The sequence below is a fragment of the Hydractinia symbiolongicarpus genome, chromosome 13, assembly GCF_029227915.1.
Source record: "Hydractinia symbiolongicarpus strain clone_291-10 chromosome 13, HSymV2.1, whole genome shotgun sequence".
Taxonomy (NCBI): Eukaryota; Metazoa; Cnidaria; class Hydrozoa; order Anthoathecata; family Hydractiniidae; genus Hydractinia; species Hydractinia symbiolongicarpus.
Genome location: NC_079887.1, coordinates 13973267 through 13999475, shown reverse-complemented (window position 1 = coordinate 13999475; position 26209 = coordinate 13973267). Strand labels below are relative to the sequence as shown.

General features: G+C 32.5%; 4 protein-coding genes across 8 annotated transcripts in view; 3 read left to right on the top strand and 1 right to left on the bottom strand.

Annotated features, from left to right (window-relative positions):
• LOC130623525 (DNA replication licensing factor mcm7-like) overlaps nt 1-7726 on the top strand; it is a 60543-nt gene extending 52817 nt beyond the window's left edge. The window contains exons 2-19 of the mRNA XM_057439016.1: nt 1415-1466; nt 1564-1640; nt 1881-1940; nt 2994-3098; nt 3524-3657; nt 3934-4176; nt 4308-4566; nt 4709-4793; nt 4872-5003; nt 5439-5522; nt 5609-5695; nt 5801-5925; nt 6019-6200; nt 6363-6446; nt 6660-6828; nt 7116-7222; nt 7341-7409; nt 7502-7726. Coding sequence (XP_057294999.1) covers nt 1436-1466; nt 1564-1640; nt 1881-1940; nt 2994-3098; nt 3524-3657; nt 3934-4176; nt 4308-4566; nt 4709-4793; nt 4872-5003; nt 5439-5522; nt 5609-5695; nt 5801-5925; nt 6019-6200; nt 6363-6446; nt 6660-6828; nt 7116-7222; nt 7341-7409; nt 7502-7634 — 2166 coding nt within the window. The 5' untranslated portion in view covers nt 1415-1435 and the 3' untranslated portion in view covers nt 7635-7726. The remainder of the gene's footprint in view (nt 1-1414; nt 1467-1563; nt 1641-1880; nt 1941-2993; nt 3099-3523; nt 3658-3933; nt 4177-4307; nt 4567-4708; nt 4794-4871; nt 5004-5438; nt 5523-5608; nt 5696-5800; nt 5926-6018; nt 6201-6362; nt 6447-6659; nt 6829-7115; nt 7223-7340; nt 7410-7501) is intronic.
• LOC130623530 (NADH dehydrogenase [ubiquinone] 1 alpha subcomplex subunit 8-like) overlaps nt 1-18708 on the bottom strand; it is a 28387-nt gene extending 9679 nt beyond the window's left edge. Inside the window, exon 1 of the mRNA XM_057439020.1 lies at nt 18705-18708. The gene's annotated coding sequence lies outside the window, so the exon portion shown is untranslated. The remainder of the gene's footprint in view (nt 1-18704) is intronic.
• Nucleotides 10282-19392, top strand: LOC130623527 (uncharacterized). The gene is made up of 8 exons (XM_057439017.1): nt 10282-10875; nt 12449-12738; nt 12929-13199; nt 13810-13961; nt 14622-14727; nt 15280-15536; nt 16569-16848; nt 17261-19392. The coding sequence occupies exons 1-8, from the start codon at nt 10568-10570 to the stop codon at nt 17526-17528; spliced, it is 1932 nt and encodes a 643-aa protein (XP_057295000.1). The 5' UTR covers nt 10282-10567; the 3' UTR covers nt 17529-19392.
• A 777-nt stretch (nt 19393-20169) lies between these two features.
• LOC130623522 (paramyosin-like) overlaps nt 20170-26209 on the top strand; it is a 30394-nt gene continuing 24354 nt past the window's right edge. The window contains exons 1-2 of one of the 5 annotated variants that reach the window (XM_057439010.1): nt 20170-20328; nt 22909-22994. In XM_057439010.1, coding sequence (XP_057294993.1) covers nt 22972-22994 — 23 coding nt within the window. In that variant the 5' untranslated portion in view covers nt 20170-20328; nt 22909-22971. Of the gene's footprint in view, nt 20329-22908; nt 22995-23520; nt 23690-24785; nt 25673-26209 lie in introns of those variants that run through there. The other 4 variants (XM_057439014.1, XM_057439007.1, XM_057439013.1 and 1 more) reach the window with 4 other exon arrangements.

The following is a 26209-nucleotide window of genomic DNA, read 5'->3' as shown; positions in this document are numbered from 1 at the left end:
TCTTCTTATCTGGATAACATCTTTAATTCTACAGAGACTTAGCCTGCTTCTTAGCTTAGAGTGTACTCACGTAATTACATTTTTTAAAGTCAACATAATACCCAGTGAACACATTTAATTTGCGAGAGATAATAAATTGTAAACTTTATTAAAAATTAAGTTGAAAGAATTTAAAGATTGTGTTGTTTCGAAAGTAAAATTAATTTATTGTGGCATAAAAAAACTGAAAGAGAGTAAGAGATTACATGTTTTTTTAATTTTTTTTTTTTTGCCTATCAATAAAAAGTGTTGTTGCTTTGATCTTTAAACATCCGAAAGCATTTAAAGAAGAGACCAAAAAGTAGGACTTAAAAATTTATTTTTTAAATATAAACAAACTAAATTAATAAAAAATTAAATGGTGAATTAAAATTAATGTCTTATGTTTTTCTTTAATGTGACGTAATGGGTAGTTTAATTATTGCACACTCGCGTTATTAAAAAGATTACTCTCATTTTTTTTACTCTCACTCGCATTGTACTCTAAACTATTTTACTTGCATTTATTTGCACTCGTACTCTCAAAGATGGTTAGGTTTACTCACGATCGGCACTGTATGGCGCCATCTTTGTTGTTATTAACGTCATTTCTTTCTGTACAATTTCGCATACACATAGACTAAAACTATACCTTTGTAATCCAATTTTTAAAAGGGTTACTGCCACTTTAGGGATCATCTCAAAATGTTTGTATACTTTTGTATATGTAAATGTTTGAAGTACTTCCTTTCGTTAAAGGAATGTCATACGAAGTACTTCGTTTAGAATAAAAATATGAACAAAGTTTTTTAATACATGATACAAAGTTTTTTTATCATTAAAAAGGAAATGATACAAACTTTGAAAACTTCAAAAGTATCGGCGGAATTGTGCATAATTATGTCAATATGAAACCAGAAACAAAAGAATTTAAAGAAGTTTTTTTGAAATACGAAAAGAACATGACATGAACTTTGAACTAAGTAAATTGCTATATGAACTTAACTTTAAAAGTACCAGCGTAATACGAAACCAGAAATAAAAGAACTAATATACAAGGTTAATTTCTTCGAAAAGACTAGCAAAATTGCGTATCATGGGTTCAATCTACATAATTTATGGCGATCTCTTAGCTCACAATCCCGTTTTCATGATTTTTAAACAATCTACGGCAATCTCTTCGCTTTATACGATCCCTTTTTTATGATTTTAAACGAACAATCTTTTTGTTTTCTACAATCCTGTTTTCATGATTTTTACACAATCTACCGCGATATTTTCGCTTTCTACAATGCTGTGGAGACAATCAGTTTTCGATATTAATTATACGAACTATGTACGAACATTTTGAGACGATCCCTTAAACAGCTTATCTATATAATAGTATATATCTCTTAGGTGAACAAATAAATAAAACATGTCTGCGACAGATTATAACTCGGAAAAAGGTAAGTTGGTGTTCTATTAGTACTTAGATTGCTCTTTGGGGTGTGTGTTATTCTTAGTTATTTGAGTGTCTATGTCTATGCTATTTTTTATTTTCAGATAAGGTGAAGCGATTTTTGTCCGAATATTATATTGATGGCCCAAATGGTAAATTGTTTAAATATGGTGAACAGTTGGTAAGATTTTTTCATATCTTGTCTGGTACCCTCACTTTTTAAAACTTCTTTTCAATTTTTTTTTTGTCTTAAATACTTTGTTTGAAACAAAACTACATTAAATTTTTCTCATTTGAAACATTAATAATATAGCAGTTATTCTTTTAATATATATTTGCTTGCATTTTTAATTTGCTTGATTGTTACAACAGATCACATATCACAATTCATAATCTGAAAAGTATTGCTCTTCTGGTTTAGATGAAACTTGCACACAGAGAACAAGTTGCATTGCAGATTGAATTAGATGATGTCGAAGACGTAAGTATAAATCGTTCTTTATTGTAATGCACAGTATTACATAGTAAAAAATTTTGGTGCTCTTAGCCATTGGTTAGAATTTGGACATTCTAATAATGCTTACACTATACACTATATAATGCTATATATAATGCTTACACTATATATATATATATATAATGCTATATATAATGCTTACAATATATATATAATGCTATATATAATGCTTACACTATACTCTATATAATGCTATATATAATGCTTACACTATACACTATATATAATGCTTACACTATACGCTAAATGCAGGTGTTTATTGTTCCAAACAGTATGCCTATTGTTTTTATTCCTAAAATCCTTGCCTGATAATCTTTTAAACCATGTTCTTATAAAAAAATGTAATAATGTAGATCTTGCCTGTTCTCAAGATCTATGCTACTGTTAAACTCCAGAACCCTGCACACAATGGCTTGAACTTGTAATATTTTATCTTATTTATAAGAAGAAAAATGATGTAAATTTTGCTTCAATTTTCAATCCTGAGAAGTTTTTCTGCCAAATAAATAAATAATAGCCTATTCGCATGGTTTAAGTTTTAAGTTTATTCTTGATGATCATTTTAAATGTTAGATAGTGAAACAGCATCACCTATTGCAATCATTCTGGTCACAATAAAACAGATAAGAATATCCTCTAATTTTCATAAGGGTTCATATTATTATTAAGAATTTAAGCTTAGATTAGCAAAAATCTCTTCAAGATATGCTATTTCAGTTTCAACTCACAAAAAATTTTTCTCTCAGAATTTCATTCCTTAAGGTAGTGTGACCAATATGAATTATTCAGCAAAAAATCCCCAATGATTTCTCTCTCCAAATATTGACAATGGATTCTTTTCATTTATATCTTTGTGTGCTTATAAATTTAAACTCTGCAAGTATCCACATCCATGCTCATGTCTTTAGTCTATGGCTGCTTTTGTATCTTAGCAGTACTTGAACACTGTAATTTGCATGTTGTGTAAAACATTTGTTTGATTTTCTTGAAAAAATACTACTCAGGAATTCTTATTAGGCGGATCCAGAACTTGCAGAAAATATTGTTGGAAATACTAGAAGATACACCACCTTATTCTCGGATGCCGTTTTCGACATGTTGCCTGACTACAAGGAAAGAGAAGTATGTGTTTCGGTTCAAGTCAAGTTAATTTTACATGTTTAGGTTACTCCCATGAAATTTTACCTTTTCTTGCTTCAGTAGTGTTCTCGCTTGTGCTTACCCCTTTCTCATATTGTTTTATGCTTTTTACTTTAAACCTTTCCTAACCATTCCTCGTAGAGATAGGGTAATTTGGATATGAAGATTCTGAACCAATTTTCTTCTTTTCAAAGATTCTCAACCAGTTTTAATAATTCCTGTACATCTTTATATTTCTAATTATATTATAAAATAAAGCGTTATACAAAAATGAATAGATTTTTTTGTTTCTTGCAACTCACCAATAGAAAATCTGCAGAGATACACTTCTTGTGCACAATGTTTTTTGTATCTACTGACAAAATGTTTTTTCACTAACTTATATTTTCCATACTTTATTTTGATAGGTGGAACACAAAGATGTATTGGATGTTTTCGTTGAACATCGCTTGATGATGGAAAGACAGCTGCACCCTCCTCAGCCAGGACAGACTCCTGCTGATGTACATAGTATGTTCCCACCAGAACTGCTGAGAAGATAGTAAGTATATTATTTTATACCTCCTATTTTTAAAAAAAACATTGTGGAAGATATTTTGATTTAACAAGAAATTCAGTTAAGGCTATTGCACTTTAATTTTTGCGACGGGTAACTTTTAGCCTGTTGTAGACTTTTATTTGCATATGGAAGGTTGGGGGTTTAGTTGCCCACCAAGTCATGCCAGAGACAACAAAAGATTGAATAATCTGCTTATCCGTGTGTGCTTAGACTGATGTACAAAAGACTAAGTACAAATTTAAGTACTGTTTTTTTTAGTGAAATCCAGTTTAAACATAGCTCCAATCAGAAGGCTGAATCTATCAGAAATGTAAAAGCTGAACAAATTGGTAAACTTACAGTAGTAAGAGGAATTGTGACGCGTTGTACTGAAGTTAAGCCAGTCATGTCAGTTGCAACATATACATGTGACAGATGTGGTGCAGAGGCTTATCAAATGATCAACTCGCCAACATTCATGCCACTAAATAATTGTGAAAGCCAGGATTGTAAAACAAAAAGGTAAAAATGGCTTTTAAAGATTAATACTATTTTTGTGAATATAAAATTGTTGCAGTAACTAAGGATTAGATCATATTAGATCATGAAAACCTTTTTAGGATTGTGTAGATACCATTTTTATCCAATTGTAGAACTGGTGGTCAACTATATCTCCAAACAAGAGGCTCAAAATTTATGAAGTTTCAAGAACTTAAAATACAAGAGCACAGTGATCAAGTTCCTGTCGGAAATATTCCACGGGCAATGACGTTACTAGCTCGTGGTGAAAATACTCGTCTGGTAATACCAGGTGATCATGTTCAAGCAACTGGTATATTCTTGCCAATGTTAAAGACTGGGTTTGGTGCCTTAATGCATGGTCTAAATACAGAAACATTTTTAGATGCGCATGTAAGCTTCCCTACTACTACATCACTATTTTTTTTATATTTTTTTAGTTGTGCTTGCTCTCCTTTGTGTTTTTTTTTTTTTTTTCTTGTCTCATTCATTCTTATTTTTCCTATTTTTTTTTTATATGAAACTTGTCTTTCAGAGAATCGTTAAGATGAACAAAAGTGAAGACCAAGAAATGGACAACGAAGAATTATCAGAGGAAGAAGTCCTAGCTTTAGCAGAACGTAAGAATATGTTTCAAATTAATTGCTTAAGACTTTCCCTAATATTTTTGTTTGACTTAAAATGCCTAAAATTTTTAGAGGCTGACTTTTACGAGAAGCTCTCCTCCTCCATTGCACCTGAAATTTATGGTCATGATGACATTAAGAAGGCACTACTATTGCTGCTTGTGGGTGGTGTTGACAAAAACCCCAATGGAATGAAAATAAGAGGTATGCAATGTTTACTTTCTTATAATTTCGAAGCCAATGATGAACAAATCAACTTCAGAAGCTCCTATTTTTAATTGTGATGCTTGTGATCACTTAGTTTTCAAACTGAGGCTAAATTTTATAATTACGTTATTTCTTGTCTTTTTCTCTTTCTTTTTCTTTCTCACATTTATGATTATTTTCTCTTAAAATGTTTTTCCTTGCTATAGTTTAAAATCCTCATCTTTTTCTTCCACTCTCTGCTTATGACTGCTTTTATTTGCAGCATAAGCAAACTGTCGGTGATGAACAAAAGGCGAAGATGAACTCAAGATTATTTCTTGCTTGTGAAATCAAACCTTTATCTGAGACAGTATCTGAAATTTTCTTTTGATATGTAAGAGCGCTCATCTTTTTGTAGTTGCAGAGAACAATAATTATTTTTTTGGATTTCAGGAAGCATCAATATATGTTTAATGGGTGATCCTGGTGTAGCCAAGAGTCAGTTGCTTGGCTACATTGACAGATTGGCTCCACGAAGTAAGTATTTGATTTGGCTTGTGTTATGATTTGTCATTAATCAAAGCGTATTGGACTCTTGCTACATAATTCTTACATATTTTAAGGCCAATACACGACAGGACGAGGATCATCAGGGGTTGGTTTGACAGCAGCCGTAACAAAGGACCCGTTGACTGGCGAAATGACACTAGGTAACAACTTTTGAAATTATTTATCTGCAAAGCAATTGTCTAGAAAAGTTGTAGTGTACTTGCTTCACATTGTGTAAATTAAGTTTTGTACCTGTTTTTCTTCAGAGGGAGGTGCTCTTGTGTTGGCTGATCAAGGTGTATGCTGTATTGACGAATTTGACAAAATGGACGACTCGGACAGAACTTCAATTCATGAAGTCATGGAACAACAAACAATTTCAATTGCCAAGGTATTTGTTTTTCTGTAATACAGCTATTTTGACTTATAATTTCACCTAGTTTCACTTGTGCTTCGGTAGCTTATGATGTTGTGAACATTTTAGGCCGGCATTATGACCACATTAAATGCACGTGTATCAATTCTGGCAGCTGCTAACCCTGCTTATGGTAGATACAATCCAAAGAAAACAGCTGAACAAAACATTCAATTGCCAGCTGCTTTGTTGTCAAGATTTGATCTGCTCTGGTTAATTCAAGATAAACCTGACAGGCAGAACGATTTAAGGTTTGTTTCTTTCTTATTTATGCTGTTTAGTTTCGAAAACGACGTTTGATAGATCTTTTTTTAAATTCAATTAAAAAAAAATTCGATATCTATTCTACAACTTTTTAAACTGCATCAAACAACTAGCAAAAAATATCTAATTTGGTTTCTTGTTGTGCCTAGGTTGGCTCAGCATATTACATATGTTCACCAAAACTCTGTTCACCCACCTGCACAATATGAACCGTTGGACATGAATTTGATGAGGTAAGAAGGATTTGAGAAGCAACGACTAGAATATTATTTGTTAATCAGATAAGAATATCACCAAAATATTTTAATGAATAACCTTGATATTTGTTTCAAGAGAGAACAATGCTATTTATTTATTCTGAGTTTTTTGTCAGAATGTTTGAATTATTTCTTGTGTCACATGTATATTCCTTACGATGCTTTTTAAGACTTAAATTATTAATTTAGACGATACATTGCCGCTTGTAAGGAAAAAAACCCTGCTATTCCACGAGAGCTTACTGATTATATTGTCAGCGCCTATGTGGAGATGAGGAAAGAAGCAAGACACAGTAGAGATATGACATTTACATCAGCTCGAACCTTGCTTGGCGTGCTTCGACTGTCCACCGCATTGGTAAGTTCTCTTCCGAGGTTTGTACTGCACTTTAAAACCACAAAACATCGTTTTTTGTTGTGTTTACAGCTTTTAAAACTTCCTTCTCGCAAGGTTAAACTATTGGCAATGCTATTCTTAGTTGTTTTTACATTCGTCTTGATTGTGCCTATTGCTTTGTCATTGTGTTTGTGTGCTTGAAAACCTTATTCGAAACTTTAAGAAATGTAAAAAATTTAAATGAAATAAAAAATGACGAAAGTATAATGTGTTTATTTTTCTGAACTCCGTTTGTTTACTTTGTCCAGGCTCGGTTACGATTGGCTGACATCACAGAAAAAGAAGATGTTGATGAAGCGATGAGACTAATGGAAATGTCTAAATCTTCCCTCAATGACGAAGAGCCGGTTTCAAGGTAAGGAAAAAATTTTAAATTTTAATTGAAATCATCCTGGTTTAAATGGATTTGTGTTATCGGTTATGAAACCTGTTTTCCGATTTTCTTCATTTTAAAATATGTATTGATTATTCAGGAAGCCTCAAGCTGTGGATGCTATATATGGAATAATTCGCGAAATAGCTGGAAACGGTCGACATATCAGGTATTGTGCCCTTAAAAAAAATCCTAACAACACAACATCAGTTTAAAACGTAAAGAAGTGTTCCCTTAACTGACGTGTTATTGTTTTTCTAGTGTCGAGGATGCTAAACAGCGCTGTCTGACAAAAGGATTTACTCCTGAACAGATTGAAAAATGCCTCAATGACTACGAATCTCTTAATGTGTGGCAGATTAATAAAGCGAAGACGAAGATAACTTTTGTGTAAGATCGTGCTGCGATTTATTTATTAGATTTTTTTAATTCTTGTATATAACATGGTATTGTGAAACTTAACGTGTAATAAACATTTTAATGGTATCTCTGTGTTCTTTTCTATTTCCTTGGTGCTTGAATTTTCGCGTCCACAAATACGATTCGCCTCCTCAATTTTGTTAAGTATGCAGGATTTACAACATACTTGTGCAACATAGCTTGTACATTTATACACGTAGGTATAAAGAACCTTTATACCTCAATAATTTATATAACAAACGACGGAGACGTTAACGTGGAAAGACAATAACATGCAAAAGTTGATTAGGTCTAATAGACATTCAAGTCAGAATACTATTGACTACGACCATATAATATGATAAGTATAAATTGCTAAATTTTGGATTTGTTAATAGAAGGCGGTTACCCTAAATGTAATGATATTTTTTGTTAATGTTACCAAATATTATTTTTCGCAGGATATGTATATTCGAATTCATGAAAAACTTGAATAGCAAAAATAATTTAATTTTAAAATTTCCACCAGCGAGTTTGTCTTACTACTCAGACACGTACAGGGGTGAATGAATATGAATAAACGAATAACAACTATCCAAAGAGCATGCTCTTTGGACTAGACATGCTCTATTGACTGTTAAAGAAACTGCAACGCGTTGACGTTAAAAATGCGTATAATACTAAAACAAGAAGAAGTTATCACGAAGAAGCGAATGTTATTTAGTAAGAAAAACAGAGTTTGATTTGTTCTTTTTACAATATTTGCCAAATACACAACAACAAGCGTTTCAACCATCACTAACGCAAAATGTCCCACGACAAGCGAACAGCAATATATTAATCCGACACAACCAGTACGCACAAATTCAAGCCTTTCACTAATATCAATTCCATTTACAACACTCGCAGCAAAGTCATCACGACTTTCCTACATTATGTGGCATCTTCTCCGTTAATCAAAGCTGGCATTCTGGAATATCACCCTATTTATACGGACAAGCTTTTGCTCAAAAAGTACAGTTTTCCACCAAATAACTTTAATTCGACATATTGAATGAAGAAAAAGAAGCAAAGGGGCCAATGGTCAACTACTGAATTATAACCCTACGTAAAATCACGCGAACTGGGCTCACATAACCAGAAAAAACCGTGTATTTGATAGAAAAGTTACTGTTTCTGTTAACTTAAGTAAAAAAATTGGAAAAGATAAGTTAACCCACGTTTAACTTTTACACTTGGCTCACTTATATTTGATGAATTTTTCTTCTCTTTCTGAAGTACATTTGTGTGAAAAAGACATTTTGGTTTATATTCGTTTTGCATCCGTTGATATTCCCAAATTTTATATTTTTTTCAAAGACAGATCAAATACCTAAAAAAATACCTGCTGTGGTGTGTTTTTATCTGTTAAATCGCATATTTTTTGTCGAATTTCTATTATATTGTAGCTAAGTTTCTCGTTGTATTTATCAAATAGCATCTACGTGAAACCAATGTTTTTTATTTAATATTACACTCCTTGATAAAGATTTTACCTTCAGATAATAATTTAAGCAATTGCTTTCTTGAGAGCACGAATCTCTAAAAACTCTCTAAATACATATTAAATATTTTAGTAACAAGACTGTTATATGACTCGAAGTCACTCGTAGTCTGACCGGTACTCACTCGCATTTTACTCATCATCTAGACCTAATCGCAATAGTTCACTTAACCTAGCCTAAAAGATCGAATGATCAGCACTACATTGCCAACTCGATGTCTATTAAAGTAGTGTTGATGCAATACACTGAAAGTAATTTTCGTTCGAATAAATTTTGTTGCCGCAGAATTTCTAATTTTCCACTTCTCAGAAATTTTATCAGGCATCCCTTCTCGTAGACAACTTGCAATACTATCTCGTACCTTTTTTTGTCAAGCTTAAAACTCCTGTTTCTCTGAGCTTTGAGGTCGAAGACCAGCACATCAAAAATACTGCTTCACCAGGAGTCGAGAAGCCAACCGGGCCGATGTCTCATCTTGCTTCCTGTAAAGAATTGCTGGTTGGTCGAATCGTAGTTCGGCTCCTTTAATGGAGAATTACCTTTATTATCGCAATTCCTAACGCAGATGATCCGTTAGGAATCGCCATATACCTTGCGTTATACTTTCTTTAGCATCTTAGGAGGTAAAGAGTTGCCTCCTAAGATTAAAAGTCTCGCCGGAAATTTTTGGATTGGTTTACAATTCAATTTTTGAGAACCAATTTACGCTTTAATGGGCAAAAATGAGCAACATATAGTTCAATAGTAACACATTTGATATAGTGACATTTTGAACCAATGAATGTATGAAAGAACGAGAAATAAAGTACATTGACTCTTCTGGAAACATTATTCATACATTCATTTTGAACCAATGAATGTATGAAAGAACGAGAAATAAAGTACATTGACTCTTCTGGAAACATTATAACAAAAGAAAAACATGTGAAAGACCTTGGACCTTTTTCTTTCTCTGATGAGTCTTTCTCCGAAAATATCAACTCTGTGGTGAAGAAAGCTAAAGATGTAGATCAAGAATTGCCATGTTAACAACATGGAAGTCCTTAATAATCCAATTGTTGACTAGTGCTCCAACTCTAGAATCGAGTGAAAAAGGGACAAAATGCCATGATTGAAGAGTTGTAACGATCCCTCATTTGTAAACTAGCATGTGAAAACAAAATAGATTACTTCCAGAGATTAAAACACTACGGACCTTGCAACGTCGCGCAGGCAGGAGGGCAGAGAGCTTCGGCGGGTTCCGTGCGATGTTTGCACCACACAATGCTAAAATAAAAGTGTAAACAAACATGGTACCCACGTGTCTTCCATGTTGCGAGGCGATGGATTGCTAAAAAAGATTGAAACAAGAAAAATGTGAAAAATGCAAAACCTGTGCTAGCAAATGATTAGCTTAGTTTTATCAAAGCCAACAGATATTGTTTTCGAGATGGTCAACATTAGAAATTTTCCGTCTAATTCCATATCGGTGCACTTCCCTCTTCTATATTTGCATGGCGATATTGAAAACTTTTCTTCTAAATATATCGAATGTCATAATAAAACGTTATCTTCAGAGATCCAGTGGCCAGTAGTTAAAAATGAGTTTAAATTGTTTACTTTTTTAAAACATGGAAGAAATGATATCGTAATATTCTCTGATGATGAAGAATTCTCACTAACTGCAACTTACATTAAACAGGAACAAACAAGGTAAGTTTTTAGCTTTATATACTTGACTTGTGTCAGCTAGTAGCTGGTAATGCTTGTAGCCTATGAAAACAAGTCTGTTTGTCAACATATTCCTCATTTGTCTTCTACATATACATAGCTATATAACTAGTTAGTTTTTACTAAACCTCTAAACCAAAAAGTAAAATAATTAATAGCTATGTCAAAAAGGACCTTGCTAGCCAGTATTCTTACCACACTGTGCCTTGATCATAATAAAATTGAATAAAAGGTTGGTATCCTGGTGTACCACGTCTTTTACTACAAGTTGTTCTTTTTAAAAAGCTTTTGTTTTTCATATAAACAGAACAAAATAAGTTGTGTTCTTACTATTAAGGAAAAAATAAAAACAAATCAGCCTAAAAAAGGCTTGCAAAACAGTCAGCTTTAGGTCAGATTTTACTGGTTCTTATAGAAAAATGTTGTTTTCATGGTCTGATATGATTGTTGGTTCGCTTTTGTTATCCAACAAAAACATATTACACAGTAGTATATTCTATAAAATATACATCACATCTTTTTCTGACAGCATATGAGAAAGTCACATAATATTCTATCTTTCCATAGGTTTTAAGTATTGTTACATGCATTTTGCAGTCTGTTTTATTCAACAAAATTGCATCATGGCAGCGGTTAACTAAATAAAATATAACCTATACATGAAGTGTTATTTTAAGGGTTTTGTATATAAAGTTATATAATTGTTGGATAATTGTCATTTTTTTCTGCAAATGACAAGATGAAAATTTAAAACCAAGTAGCCTTTATCATCACCAGGAGGGTCAAAATGCTAAAAATATGTGCACTTTTTCACAACTCTCTGGTATACTTTGTGAAGATATGTAGCATAAACCTTACTTTAATCAGATAATGTTTTTACACCAACTGTGGAATGAGTTTGGAGATTGATGGTATCCTAAATCCTGTTAAAAATAGTTCCAACATGAATTACCTTTTGTATAAACCTTAAATAGGTAAGTTTTAAAAAAGTTTTTAAAAAAGTAAAAATAAAATGGATGTGAGACAATTCCTGTTTCTTTTACTCTAATTATAAATTATTACAAATTTTTTTTGAGAGAATACTTGCCCTTGATGGTTGTTGTCTATGGTTTTCAGGTCTTTTTGGTAAACTCAATCCTTTTTGCTTGCATTTGTTTTTCCAGACCTCAAAACTATTTTTTAAGATTACTTGACTTATATATAAGATTTATAAGTCAAACGATACAAGTATTTTTAGAAAAGCATCAAATTTGCAAAAATCGGTATATACTTGTATCCCAATATAGCTGTCTAATTTTTCTAAGTATTAGTATTTAGCTGCACATGTTTAGAGCTTTTAAAAGATAAAACAAACTAAAAATCCTTGCTTTTCCATATTTCTTGTTTTTTTGCCAAAAATTACCACATGGCATAAAACGGCACCATTTTTCTTTGTGATAAAACGGAAAGCATGAAACTGAAAAATAGAAAGCTTGTGTAACATACTATTTTTTAAATATTTTCAGACACACAAAACTTTGCAGCTTTACCGTTACATTTTTTTTTTGTTTTTAAGGTATGTACTTCCTGTCTATATCATTTGTGCTGAGTCGGATGGAACATTTCTTTCTCCAAAAAATGTAAACAACTCTGTGGAGGAGGCAGTGAGAAAGATTCAATTAAATACTCGATTGATACAAACCTTTATAGCTGAATCCTTGTGGGAGAATGGCTTCGATAGACACACTTTTTATTTACCAGAAGACAAAGATGGTCAGGCAACTGTGAAAATATTTAACAGCAAACTTAAGTTAGAGGATACAAAGAGTATGAATCCAAGTGATTTGTATAGCTACTTTTGTAAAGGTAGGCCTTGAAAAAAATCTGAAGAAATTGAAGTTCTTGTAACATATGATTCTCAGATAAAAATTTACTCAGAATTTAAGCAACAGTCAAATTATATGGAATTCAACCATTTCAGTTTTGGTGAAGCATAAGCCACAGCTCATTGCTTATGATTCTTGTTTTCCATCCAAATATTTTACTTTTATCTTAGAAATCAATTCATCCTTTCCAGGAGATCCCTGTTGTAAATATTTGTGTTTTATGTCATGTACACGATACTTTCCACCAAGCGACGAAACATTTGACAAGAAATACATTATGTCATACGTTCGAGGACATGCTGCATTGGGTGGGGGTAATATGGCACTATTTGGCACTGGTTCTTTTCACACGTGGGCTAGTAATTTGGAAGAGTTATATTCAAAATTTACTGATACTAGTTTAATTGACAGATCCAAAGAGTTTGATGACAGTTGTGGAAGGTGAAGGTTGTATTTATTAGTTTCGGCATTGTTACTTGGCAGTATAATGTATCAGATCAACAACGCCAAAATTTTGAAATTGGTAAAACCAGAAAAAAAATGTTAATTTTAAAAAATTGTTATTAGTAAACTTTACAAAAGAGAAAAAGAATATGTTTTCTTCGTGACTGACTTCACTAATTTCTTATACAACATAATCCAAAATATAGCAAAGTCAATATTGTAATCTCGCTAAGTTTTTTTATTGTAATCTTGTTAAGTTTTTTATGGAATTTTGGAAGAAGGAAGGAAAAAAGAAGGGTAGATTAGAAATTAAAGAGATGACCTAGTTATAACTCAAGATCTGTTATAAATATAAACTATTGGTGTTATAGGTATAACTAAGTGCCTTTTATTGCTGTCAACATATGCATTTACTAAACTTGGTATAAAAATCTTGCTGTATTATTTTGCAATTACATAAATTTTAAGTGTTTACAATTTAGATGAAAATAAGATAATAAAAATATTATGAAACTTGAATAAGCCTATTTAAAGCACGTATTGTTCAACTTTGCTACATTTAGTTGCTAATCAAAAACACTATTTGGCACCTTCTTTGTTTTTACAGGGGAACGTTCTGGGCAAATTATTCCACAACTTTGGGTGCAACTATTCATGAACTTGGTCATTGTTTTGATCTACCACACACACCACATGGAATCATGTGTCGTGGCCATGATGATATGAACTGTTTTTACACTGTCGTCGAACCCTTCTTAGGTGAGATTTAAACATTTTCTAAGAAAAGAATGAGTTAGTTAGTTAAAACATTACGGTTAAAATATTTCTTTTCATTGTAACAACACAGTATATTAGCATTGATTGTTTGATTTCATCATTAACAACGGTTGGAGACGAAATAGAGCAGGAGCTTTTGCTTTTGGGTGTTCACACTTTCAGAAGAAGAAATAGTTCTGCGAAAGAAATTTAAAACTTGAATTGAAGTTAACCTTTTTTAACCGATTTTTTTTGTATTGGAACAAAAGAGAACAGGGAAAAAATACAGAAAGAAAAATCAAATTAAAAGCACAAGTTGTATACAACAAATCCTTATGGGACATACGTTTAAGCATGCTATAGTCTCATCTTCAGTTTAAATATTTACCATAAGCACAAAAAGAACACTGACATAAAGCTATAGTTGTCCACTCTTTGTAAATTTAGCTTTATCCATTGTTCCTCTTTGAGCCTAAAATCATAATTTTGCCCTAAAATAAAATGCGGACTTCAACACAACTATTTCATTTTAACAGTACGTTATCAGTGTGTATAATTGTGTGATTCTCACATTGTCCGCGCTTTTCTCTTCTTCTCCCTGCGCTTGTTGTTGTTTCCGTTCTGTTTTACGGTAATTATAAGACACAAATATCATTTTTGTAGATCGTTGCCGAGCAGTAGTTGCACAGAATAGCAGTTTGGATGACACTGGTAAATATAAAGGAGCACATTGGCATCGAGCTTCTGCTGTTGTTCTGCGCTATCACAAGTAAGAACTTTTTTTAACTTCCAAACGTTTTTTTTTTGTAGAAGACAATCATGTTTCAAAAATTATAAAAAAACAGTTACGAACGTGGATTGTAACTTTGATTCTAAGTATCTAGAATTTCTAATTAAAAACAATAGTTCTTTTGGTAAGAACGATACAGAAATAAGAATAATGACCAACCTGATTAGAATTTTAGTATTCTGAACTGTGCAATTCTATATTCCAAGATATTATGCGTGATTTTTTTTTAACTCAGGAAACCCTAAATATTCTGCAGCCTCATAGTTCCTAAATAAGTAGCTATTTCTTTTTTTAACAGTTCTTTAATTTTTGTCCGTGGTGAAACGGGTTGGGGTGAAATTTATTTTTTAGGTTGCAATACCTTATCGCTGGTCCAGAGTGACCCATCACCATGATCCTTATATAACAATAAATTTTACTTTAAATGTTCATAAACTGAAATTTTGGAAGTTTTATTGCTTCTGTTTTGTTAAAATGATCAATGATTTTTTTTCTTTGTTTTGTTTTGAAGCCATTTTTTTCTTTTTGCAGGTGGTTAAATCCAACACACTCTGTTCCTACTCAACTCTCCAAACCTTCCATGAGTTTACATCCCAATCTACTGGGACCAGTTGGAAATAGTGGACCATGTTGTCAATCAAATCAAAAAGCCTTTAATTCAAAAAAATGGCTGGACAGTCAAGATTTAACACTCAGTGGTATTGTGTTTTATCATAGTGAATATTTGTACGGTATGCAGTTTTTAGGTGTGAAAAAGTATATGCAAAATGGAGAGTGGCATTGTAAAGGTAAATGGTTCGCTATTTGTTTTTGTAAAATGCTAAAAGATTAAGACAATAATTTTGATAAAAAAGTAGACTTAAAATATTTTTTGGAAAAAAAACCTCTTTTTCCACAATGGATTTTTAACCTTCTGACAGATTTGGTGCCGACTGCGTCCGAGCTCATTTAAAGCTAGATTGACTTTTTAGGTTTGATTGATCAATTTTGAAAAAACAGTTGCGCGCTCTATGGGTGAATAAATCTATATCACGAAGGAAATTAAAAGTAATTAAAAGTGTTGATCCTTTAACAATTTTGCTGATTTGTTTGTTTTAATCATACCTTAGTTATTGTCAGTGACAAATATGATAATAATTGGGAAATTAAATTTTGCGAGATATTTTGCAAAAAAAACTGATTTTTTAGCGAAAATAAATTTCTGCGGGATATTTGCGAAAAATTGAAATTTTTTTGCGGTAAATAAAATTTGCGATTCGCAAAAAAGAGAATTCAAATCCATATTTTTCTCTTATTATGCCATTTCGATGGGGTTTTTCTGTAGGAAACAAAATATAAACAGTTGAAATTAAAATTTACTATATTCATAATACAAGTGCTTAAAAATTTGAAGAAGAGGTTAGCGTAAATTGTCTTTCATAAAAGAGAGAAAAAAATCCAAACTTCGCAAGAATAAATTTTCGCGAACTTTGCGAATAGCGAGTTTATCGATAATTTTCGCGGAAAGTTGTTTCGCGAAATTGCCAAAAACTCACGATTTTCGCAAAAATTAATCCCTGCAAAAGTTAATATCCTTGAGGTACTAAAGTTACCTAAAAAACTGGAACTCTATTTTATTCTGCATCTAGTGAAGAATTATTTTAATTTACTTATTTTTTAATTTATAACCTGGAAAATAATTTTTATTCCATTCAATAGTCACGAAAAGTTTTTAACATAGAAAATTCATAAAATATATTTCAAATTTTTGTAGCCACTCACGGTGATGTTAAAAGAAGAATATGAGACCAAAACATGTAGCATTTGTCTTGTTTATTCAGGCTCAGAGGTTGCATCAGGTGTACATGGCTCTGCACCGCCTTCAGCCGTGAAAACAGTTCTGCGACTTGATCATCCAACTGAAAAAATTACAGCAATTAAAATCCGCTCTGGTGCTTGGATAGATGGAATTCAGATTATGACCAATTTGAAATCATCTACATGGCTTGGTGGTACAGGCGGTGATCAGTGTTTGTTTACGTTTTCGTGCGATCGTAACATCGAATCTTGGTGTGGTACCGCCGGAGAGTTTGTTGGTTCACTAGCTTTTAGTGTAAATGAGTAAGTAATCGATTGATTGATTGATTGATTAGTTTATTTATTAATTAATTCACTAATTGATTGATGGATTTATTTATTTATTTATTTATTTATTTATTTATTTATTTATTTATTTATTTATTTATTTATTTATTTATTTATTTATTTATTTATTTATTTATTTATTTATTTATTTATTTATTTATTTATTTATTTATTTATTTATTTATTTATTTATTTATTTATTTATTTATTTATTTATTTATTAGTTTAATAATTGATTGATTAGTTTACCAATTGATTGATTGATTAATTTATTTATTTATTGATTAATTAATTAATTAGGTAATTTATTAAGTAATTTACTAAATGATTGATTGATTAATTAATTGATTGATTGATTTGTTAGTTAAAATATCTTCATTTACTTTAGGGATTTGCATTGTTCAGTCGAACAATCAGCTGTAACATTTAATTCAACCACTGGTATACGTTTGTTTCGAGTGTGCGATGATATTGGTGAAGTCAGCTATTTCGAAGAATACACAGACGACCCTCCACCACAGACAATCTCTATTGATCTAACAAAAATATTTCGCGAAAAAACAAAGAAAATCGATGGAGCAGTTTTTGATGACGATGGAGAGAAACTAGAATTTTCATTAAGTTCGTTAGATTTAGACTTATTAAGTCATTTATGAAAAGGAACGATATAACTTAACCTTATTCTGTCCGGAGGGTCTGCCGGTTTTTTTTAAAACCCTTTTTTCGCTATGCCGCGTGGTTTCGATACTTACTGTGTTTTTAAATTTATCTGCCAAATATTTAGGTCTCATACCCCTCTAAAAACCTCTATGAAATCCTTATAATCGGGTAAATATAATAACTTTCGTTAGGAATATCCTTAGGACTTGAAACTTACAAGAGAACTTAATTTCGTCGGGGGGAATCTTCCTGAGAAATCTGTTTAAGTGAATAATCCGATTACCTGATTTTTTCGGATTTTACCCGAAAATCGTGAAAAAAACGGATTTTTAAATTTTGGCCTTTATTCATACGAACTATGTGAAAACCAGAAAATATGTTAAATAACTTTTAATTGGCTGTCAGAACCTCTAACAGAATGCAAAAATTCGGTCTAGAACTTAAGTAATTGAATTTTAAGCAGATTTTAGCCATATTTTATGTTTCCGATGACGTCACAGAAAAAGTGCTGACATAAGCAAAACTTTATGTGTCGAATTTGATTCAAGATGGACAAGGCTGTTAAATGTTATGGAGTTGGGGACGGAATCATAATATGTTCGAAATACCCAGGACAAGACTTAATCCTATTCAAGATTAAGTCTTGTAACTTAAGTCTTGTAACTTAAGTCTTGTAACTTAAGTCTTGTAACTTAAGTCTTGTAACTTCAATTGTGGACACAATGTAATGAAACACCATGCGAAATATAATTATGCCAAAAAAGCTAATAGTGAACCGGTGGGATACCGCTTCCTCCTTTGTCTATGTTGGTTTCATGCCGTAAAAATCATTTCAAACAAACCAATATCTTTCGGACATCCTGAGACAACATTGAAGTGAGGGAAAGATGAAATTTAGTAGACGTTACATTAATTCGATCCGTGATTGTACAACTCACATTTATATTCATGCGCATTTATGTTCATGCGAATATTATATTTCAATTTTATTTTACATAGGACTGTGAATAAACAAAGTGCTTTATTCTGATTATTATATGTGCACTGGGTTGGTGCATGTGATGCTGTGGAATTAAATTTATATTTTGTCTAGGATTGTAGGAACTAAATAAATTCATTGGATAGTTTAGCATAACCTTATTTTCTCAGTCCTTATAGCGTTTATATACATTTAAACTCAGACGCTTTTTAGAATATTTTAACTATTTTATTTATATTTTACATATATATTTATATTATTTTTGTGGATTTTGTGGATTCATTCTTGGTTAATGTGAGATCAAATAATATTAAATGTCAAAGAAGAAAAAAGGCTTTAATAACAGCTTCATCGATGTTTACAACCTGTTTTCCAGGTCTCCTTTAAAGTAATGGTGTGTTCCACACCCGGTATTTGTATGTTAAAGAATGGGTTGGGGTTGTTTTGTGACTTTTTAACATTTCCGTGATGCAGTTTTTATGACGATTTTTTTTGTTGTTGTTGTTTTTAAATATGTTGACCTGTTTACTTCCACACAATGCTGAAACCAAGAACTTTGCCTCACTGACCTCTAGTACCGTTTACTCTCCAGATACAAAAAACGTCAAACAAAATTTTATCTTACCAGTTTTTTTATTAGTTTAGCACTGAGGACTGGGAACGAGAGTGTCTAATCCTTATCAGCTTTGTGGTTTTCGCTATGTTATTATGTTGTGTGGAATATTTAAATTTGCATTCTGAAGATTATAGTGAATTTGTTAACAAAATAGTTAGAAGGCTGTTAAATTTTTTGTTAAGAAGTTTAAGTCAGCTCATATTTTGTAGTTAAGCCTGTGTACACATTTTAATTTTTATGGTATACTTGGAAGGGAAACAAGTGACGAAGTTGTGTTTTTATTTTCTCGTAGATTTTCACTGATAGATATATAATCTTCAAGTCTTATCTCTTCGTCTTCAACAGGATTAACATATTGAGCGAGTAAAACTGCGTCGAGGTTTAGTCCACTGGTGTAAATAAAAAGATACTGTTAAGTTTTCAACTTTGAAACTTTTAAGTCGTGATTGCTTTTTCCATACACAAAAATATAATATTTTGGTTTAACGGCTAAGAAGCAACGGAAATATACAACCTCGTTTCTATGATTTTTTCCTCTTTCTGACTATCTCGGACGACGGTAAGAACGAGCACTGAGGACGAAATTGGGAATGATTCAACTTTTCTCTTTATTATGCACTTTTTTATATATATTAAATAAAAAGTCTTTTTCTTACTTATGCCTGTCTGATAAAGCAGAATAAATAATTTGATCCAGGTATATAAGTAATTTGGTCAAAATAGCGCTAAAGTTTGAATGTCGCAAACTACTTTTTTCAGACGTCCATCTAAATGTTTCAAGGCTAATAGCTATAATTTGAATGTTTGTTAGGGCGTGTTCCTGTTAATTTTCTTCGCTTGCTTAAATTTTTGTCTTATCTTTCATTTTATAACACAAACATTTGTGTATTTGGCAGACATGTTGGCAAATAATTTTATACTATTTATTTTTGGCACGTGTAATATAAGCTTTTGTGATGACGTTACAGCTCGTGTGTCTCTGCTAAAAGGATTTTCGACGTTTACTTCAGTTGTTAAGCTTCGTTGTGTCGTCAACAAATCGTCATTTTGTATGTTTTTGTTGAAATTTTTATTAAATGATAAAATGTTTTAGCTTTTATTTTAAATGTGGACATGTGATATACAACGTATTCAAATGACTGCTTGGTGAAGTCCTGTGTTGATGCGTTGAACGAGAAGTTTGGTTTATTGTGAATTTGAAGTATGTCTTTTATTTAAAGTTATCCTATGACATTTTCTAAAATAAATTTACGTATTTTTTATGATTAGTAGTAATGCTTGTGATTTTCAAAGCAAACTTCGAGTATACAAGATTTGCTTGTAGTGTTGTCTCGGTGATATAAGGAAGTCGAGATGATGCTCTGGAAATGAAGTTGCTTGGGACTTTTCGGGGTGGCCATTTAAGTGGGAAAATTTGAAAATACTTGATTCTAATAGATTTATATGTTGTACTGAAAACGCGTTTTAAAAAATCTACTTTTTCTGATTTTTCTAAGTACAATACTGGAAAATGTATTATTTAATATTTTTTGAATACAGATTTTTCTATTTTTTTTTCTTATCAATTGCTCCTCAACCTAGTTCCTAGGTTTTTTTTCTGTTTCTGACAATCTTAGACGACCAAGGCTGATTGCTTCAATGTCATATTTCTGTGAGTTTTTAATATTGCGATCCAATATGTATGTTTATGGTCATTGAGTTCCCTAATAAAAAAGGCTCTAGAAAATGTTTCACATCCAAGGTGGTGCATTATATTTCGATGAGAGTATATTTTAATGAAAAAAACATTTTTGAATACTAAATCTTCCGAGGCCTATAATTCTGGAATGACCTTGTCGCTATTAAAAAGGGTTTTTGAAAAAATTGTTTGGATACGCCATTGATGACGAATAAAAAAACATTAGTGAGTACAAAAAGTCTTCAGAGTGAAATGGGGCACTAAAAATCAGGTGCAATTTTAAGAAGGGGGCGTTAAACCCATGTTAATGTATGCCTTGTTTTACCATAGCTGCTTCTTACTCAAGTTATTAGGCAAAATGCTGCCCCTTCCTCTCATGGAAAAATTGAGAAATCGTCCTAAAATAGCACAATCAAGTGTTTTCATGATGGCCGAGCAGTAGTGAGTTAGCGTCATTGCAGCTTTTCCTCTTGATGTGTTTAGGTTTATAGTGTCAACAAAGTTCTGAGACAAAAATTTTTTATCTCTAACGTTTCAAGTACTAGGAAATTGCCAGAACGCGCGCGATGTTAAAGCGTTAAACATGGGCAACAAACAACTCGGAAGCGAATTATATTTTTGTATTCTTATTGATATATTATCTATTATATTATTCTATACTAGTCGTTAGCCCGTGGAAAATCCACGGGCTCCCCCGTCGCAGCTAAGCTACCATTTTGCGTGACAGACAGACAGACAGATGTACACGGGCATTATAATATAGACTATTTGTCTCAATCCGACACATAATAACCGCTAAAACCAGGTCGGCTAGTTTTGATTTTATTATGATTCAAAAGAAACACAGCCTGGGCGTCTTTACCCATGCAACAACCTTTTTCTACATACGATGCTTTGAATGCTCCCCAGGAAAGTAGGGACACCCAGTCTAAAGTGTATATTATAATACCAGTATACGTCTGTCTGTCTGTCACGCAAAATGTTACGCGAGTAGCGAGACGCACGCAATGCGGTATAAAAAAGAAGGCCGAACCCGTGGATGCTTCCACAGGCTATTGACTAGCTTGTAAAATTTAGCTTTGGTAACTAGAAGATTAATTTTATTAATGAATTGCTGATAACGATACAGTTGCATGCACACCTTTTCTGTTATAAGAATGTGCTTTATGAAAATATGCTTTATAAGAATATTAGACTGGTATTTCAGGTTAAAAAACCATAGGTTTATTGTTTCAAACAATAAAGAAATGAGAATAATGACCAGCCTGGTTAGAATGTATTCGTTTAAAAAAAGCGTGTGGTTTTTTATTTAGTTGTAAAAAAGAAAAAGTTTAAAATCTAAAATTTCTACTTTTTTCGTTTTACTATTATTTTCACAGAAAGTCATTCAAATAAGGGTTGGATTGAATCTACAAGTGCAAATTTTTTTAACTTAAATTCTGATAAAGAGTACACGAGGGAAATAAATTGGGTGGTCTTCACGAGGTTTAACTTTCGCCGCGCCCGTAATATTTGAGGCCCTTTTAATGACCTTTATAAATAACATTTGTAGCGTCAGTATAATGCATGCATCAGGCAACCTTATCCCTAGGTGCTCTTACCTTTCTTGACATTTTATCAGCAGCAAATCCTGGAGACGAGGATATACATCGAAAATAAATTCTTTCACGAAAAAATCCAATTGACAAAATAAAGATATGGTCATAAAACGACACTTCTTTCAACCTCGTACCCGGAGCCTATGATATTCCGGCGGGAAGGCTCCGTTTTTATATACAATACAATATTTTTATATACAATACAATACAATACAATACAATATGTGTACTCAAGAAGCGTTTCACATTTTTTAAGCACAGTTCTTACCGCAAGGGTTATATTATTACGGAGCCGTCCCGTCAGCATATCGTAGGCGAGCCCTGGGAATTAGGTTGTTCGTATATGGTAGTATTCTTTATGTAGGCAAGCTATAAGTACGACAAAATGCATTTCAATGTCAACCAAACCTTAACTGTAACACATCGTTTTAGTGGGCGCCTAATTATAAGGTAAAATTTTGGGCGTTGACAGTGTTGATGTAATTTGTTAAAACGTATATTTTAGATTTTGATTTAAATCATTGGGCTAGCCCTTTAAACTTGAGCTGATGATTAAATAGATGCAGTGATGAAATCGACCCTTCTGCGAAGGTATGTAAATTTGTATGTATGACCAACCTCATCCCTAGGGCATCTATTATCTTTCTGACATTGGGACGGCGTACGAACAATAGGAACTGGAAAAGAAGTTGATGTATGTTTAATTAAGAATGACACTTGGGCATTAACCGTGATGTGTAATTGAGTATCAATATTCTTGCGTTGTTTTAATTGGACCAATGCCGCAGAACCACAACTTATCATAAAAATAGCAGTAGCCTCATTTCCGACGCATTTGCTCTTTTTTTAATTTATAAACGGCTCAGTAGCCAAGAGACCCTGGGAACGAGGATTAGGTTAGCAGAGTATTAGTAACTGTGTCCAAGGAGGAACTTAATGCTTGCCTTATTTTATAACATTATGTTAAAGGAGTTTCCTTTTGCAAGCGATATGACTTTCTGTTTCATAAAGACGAAAAAGGGACTGGGAATAGGCAACATGTCCAAAATGGCGCAAAGTTGTTTAAAGCACCTACGAAGGAGAATGTCTGGATAGTTAATTGATTTCTAATGTTGAAGTGGTCATTTTGCAACAAAGAGAGCAGTCCAACAAACTGATACAAGCTGTAACATATTCTCTACACGAACACAAAGAAAGTTTAGGATGTACCATTTTGTAAGAAAAAATCTTAAGAAACTCCAGCAGAAACAGGAATGTGAAAATATGGAAGAACATGAGAATGAAAGGTTTGTAAGTTGACATAAACAAAAACTCTTTTTTAAATGGTACGCGAATTACAGCTGTTTTTTAAAGTGAATTTCCACTTGGGCTAAAGTGATCAAGTCAAATGGAGTCGACGGATTAGCTTCAATTTTTCTGTTGTTTCAGAGGAAACTTTCTCTCTGCATCTTTGCATGAATAAAGCGAAATATTTATAAAAATAATTTATGCACTGTTGTTAAAGGGTAACAATTCTTGCTCCTTTACTGCGAAAATGTTTCTCGTTAAAATTTTATTTAGATACAAAGTTACATCTGTATTATAGACCTTCCACTGTAGGACTTGCCGTTACAGTACGGCCCGTGGATTTCTGTGATGGTCGTGTTAATTAAATCGTAGAGAGATGTCCAAGGTGCAGTGGCCCCTTGGGCTTTGCATTAAAAAACATTGTACAAGCTTTAGCAATGAGATTTGCAAGCTCAATTAAAAAGCTTCGCAAACTTTTGTTCACTAAACGTGAATTAACACTACTTTCAGTTTTTCATCTGTTATCTTTGGAAAAAAAAAGCTTTTACAAATAAACACTTCTCTATTTCTATTCATGACGTAGTTTTACAGTAGCCTGCAAAAATATTTGAAACATGACTTTTGCAGCAAACGAATACTTGTTTTATACGTAAACCTGAGCTTGTCTGTGCCATTTATGTTAATGTAAAAATTCTGTCTTTACATTTGACCAAAAACGTGGTAACGAAGTTGCGTGGTCTTTGTGCTTACTTGTATATAGTGTTTCATTCCAATTTACTTGGCGCAGGATTATATACAAGGCGGGAAAACATGGCATTTAACCTCAGCTTTATAAATAAAGACATATTGTTAAGATTAGATTAGAATGCTCCAATAATCAATTTGACAGCAAAATTATTATTTTGAATTACTTCATGTTTGTATTCCAATAAAGTAATTTCTACAAAGCAGGGTCGCTGATTCAATTCCAGTTCGATTTAAAACAATGTGGATCGATCGGTTGAATTAATATTGACATTTTAAGGGTGTCTTATTCATCGGCATGATTGGCTGTAAATGGAGATGGAGATGTTGCGTTCATTACGTTGAATATTATAACCTTGTGAAATAAAGAAACAACCAACATTCATAATTCTGTATTAAAATCCACATTATCTTCCCAAAAACCACCATCAATTAACTCAAAAAAATCATCAAGATCATCTCCAGCCAAGTAATCCTCTCCTATTTGTGCCGCCATTATTAACTTCCGTGCAGTATGAGAAGGTCATTTGACAGAACTTAAGGACAGATTGCGTAAACAATGTCGGTGGCCGTTGCCTCCAGACTATCTTTTTTTCTTATGACTATGTTCATCCGATCCTGTCCTTAATCCAATTGGATTAATACTTATGACTAGTACTTCGTAGTTGTTTTTATTGTCATCAAAGAAAATAAACAACTTCTGCAGTCACATATACCAGATACATCTTGTTGGTCGCTACAGTAATGTGAAACGACAGACAGTCACTTTACTGAGGCGTTTTGAGTTTTGTATTGGCCTGGTTATCTCAACCACTATTGGATAGTGAATGGTTTTCACAACAACACAACAACGAGTTTTAATATGACAAAAGAAGGTTGAAGCAAATTTTTCGCAGTTTTATTATAATGCGAAAAATACCAAGAGTTTTGTAGGTTATCGCAGTTCTAATTTTTTTAGAATCACTTCGGTCTTTCAAAAGATATCATCCCTTTAATAAGAAAAAACTGCTTATGCAGCTAATAAGGAATTCAACATATTTTACACCAGTAATATAGACATTACGCTCATCTGATAAACGTTTCTGTTTTGACTGAGTCATCCACTCTTCGACGTATATATAAGGTCGCCAGCAAAGAGGTTTAGCACAAGTTAAATTACTGAGAAAGAAAAACAGGAAAACGAAAAAGAGAAGAAAGAATAAATAAATAAATATGGGCTTGCTATCTTCGAAATTAAGGTAAAAGCTAAACATGAATAATTTGTTAAACATAAATGTCTCCTTTCAAAGTTCGATATCTTACTGACCTTGCGCCTCTCTATACCTCCACCCCCACCCCGGAGACATTTACTAAAAGATTCTACTGTCTCTATAGGCAGTGGAAAGGTTTATCAAAGCATATGTTATGAAATGTTTTGATAGCAGGATTTGGATGCCCGCCGACTTGTTACAAAAGCATCAACTTTCATTCAAAGGCTATTTTTCGTTCTTTGTTTAGAATAGGGGACAACTCTCACAGATCTTCGATGGGCGGTCATAATAATCATCTTTAATAGCTATTTTTTGAAGTCCTTTGTCTTGCCTATACTAACATTCACCAATCAACATATGCAGATAGTCGAGCTTAAATCACTTCACTGTGTGGAAGGTTTTCATCGTTGCATATAAGCTGTTCACACTAAAAAAAACTAAACCATACGGGATCAATGTTTTTGCTGGCTTTCATGAGACCCTTCCTTATATATAAGAAAAAACTAGAAACGAACTTGACTAAGT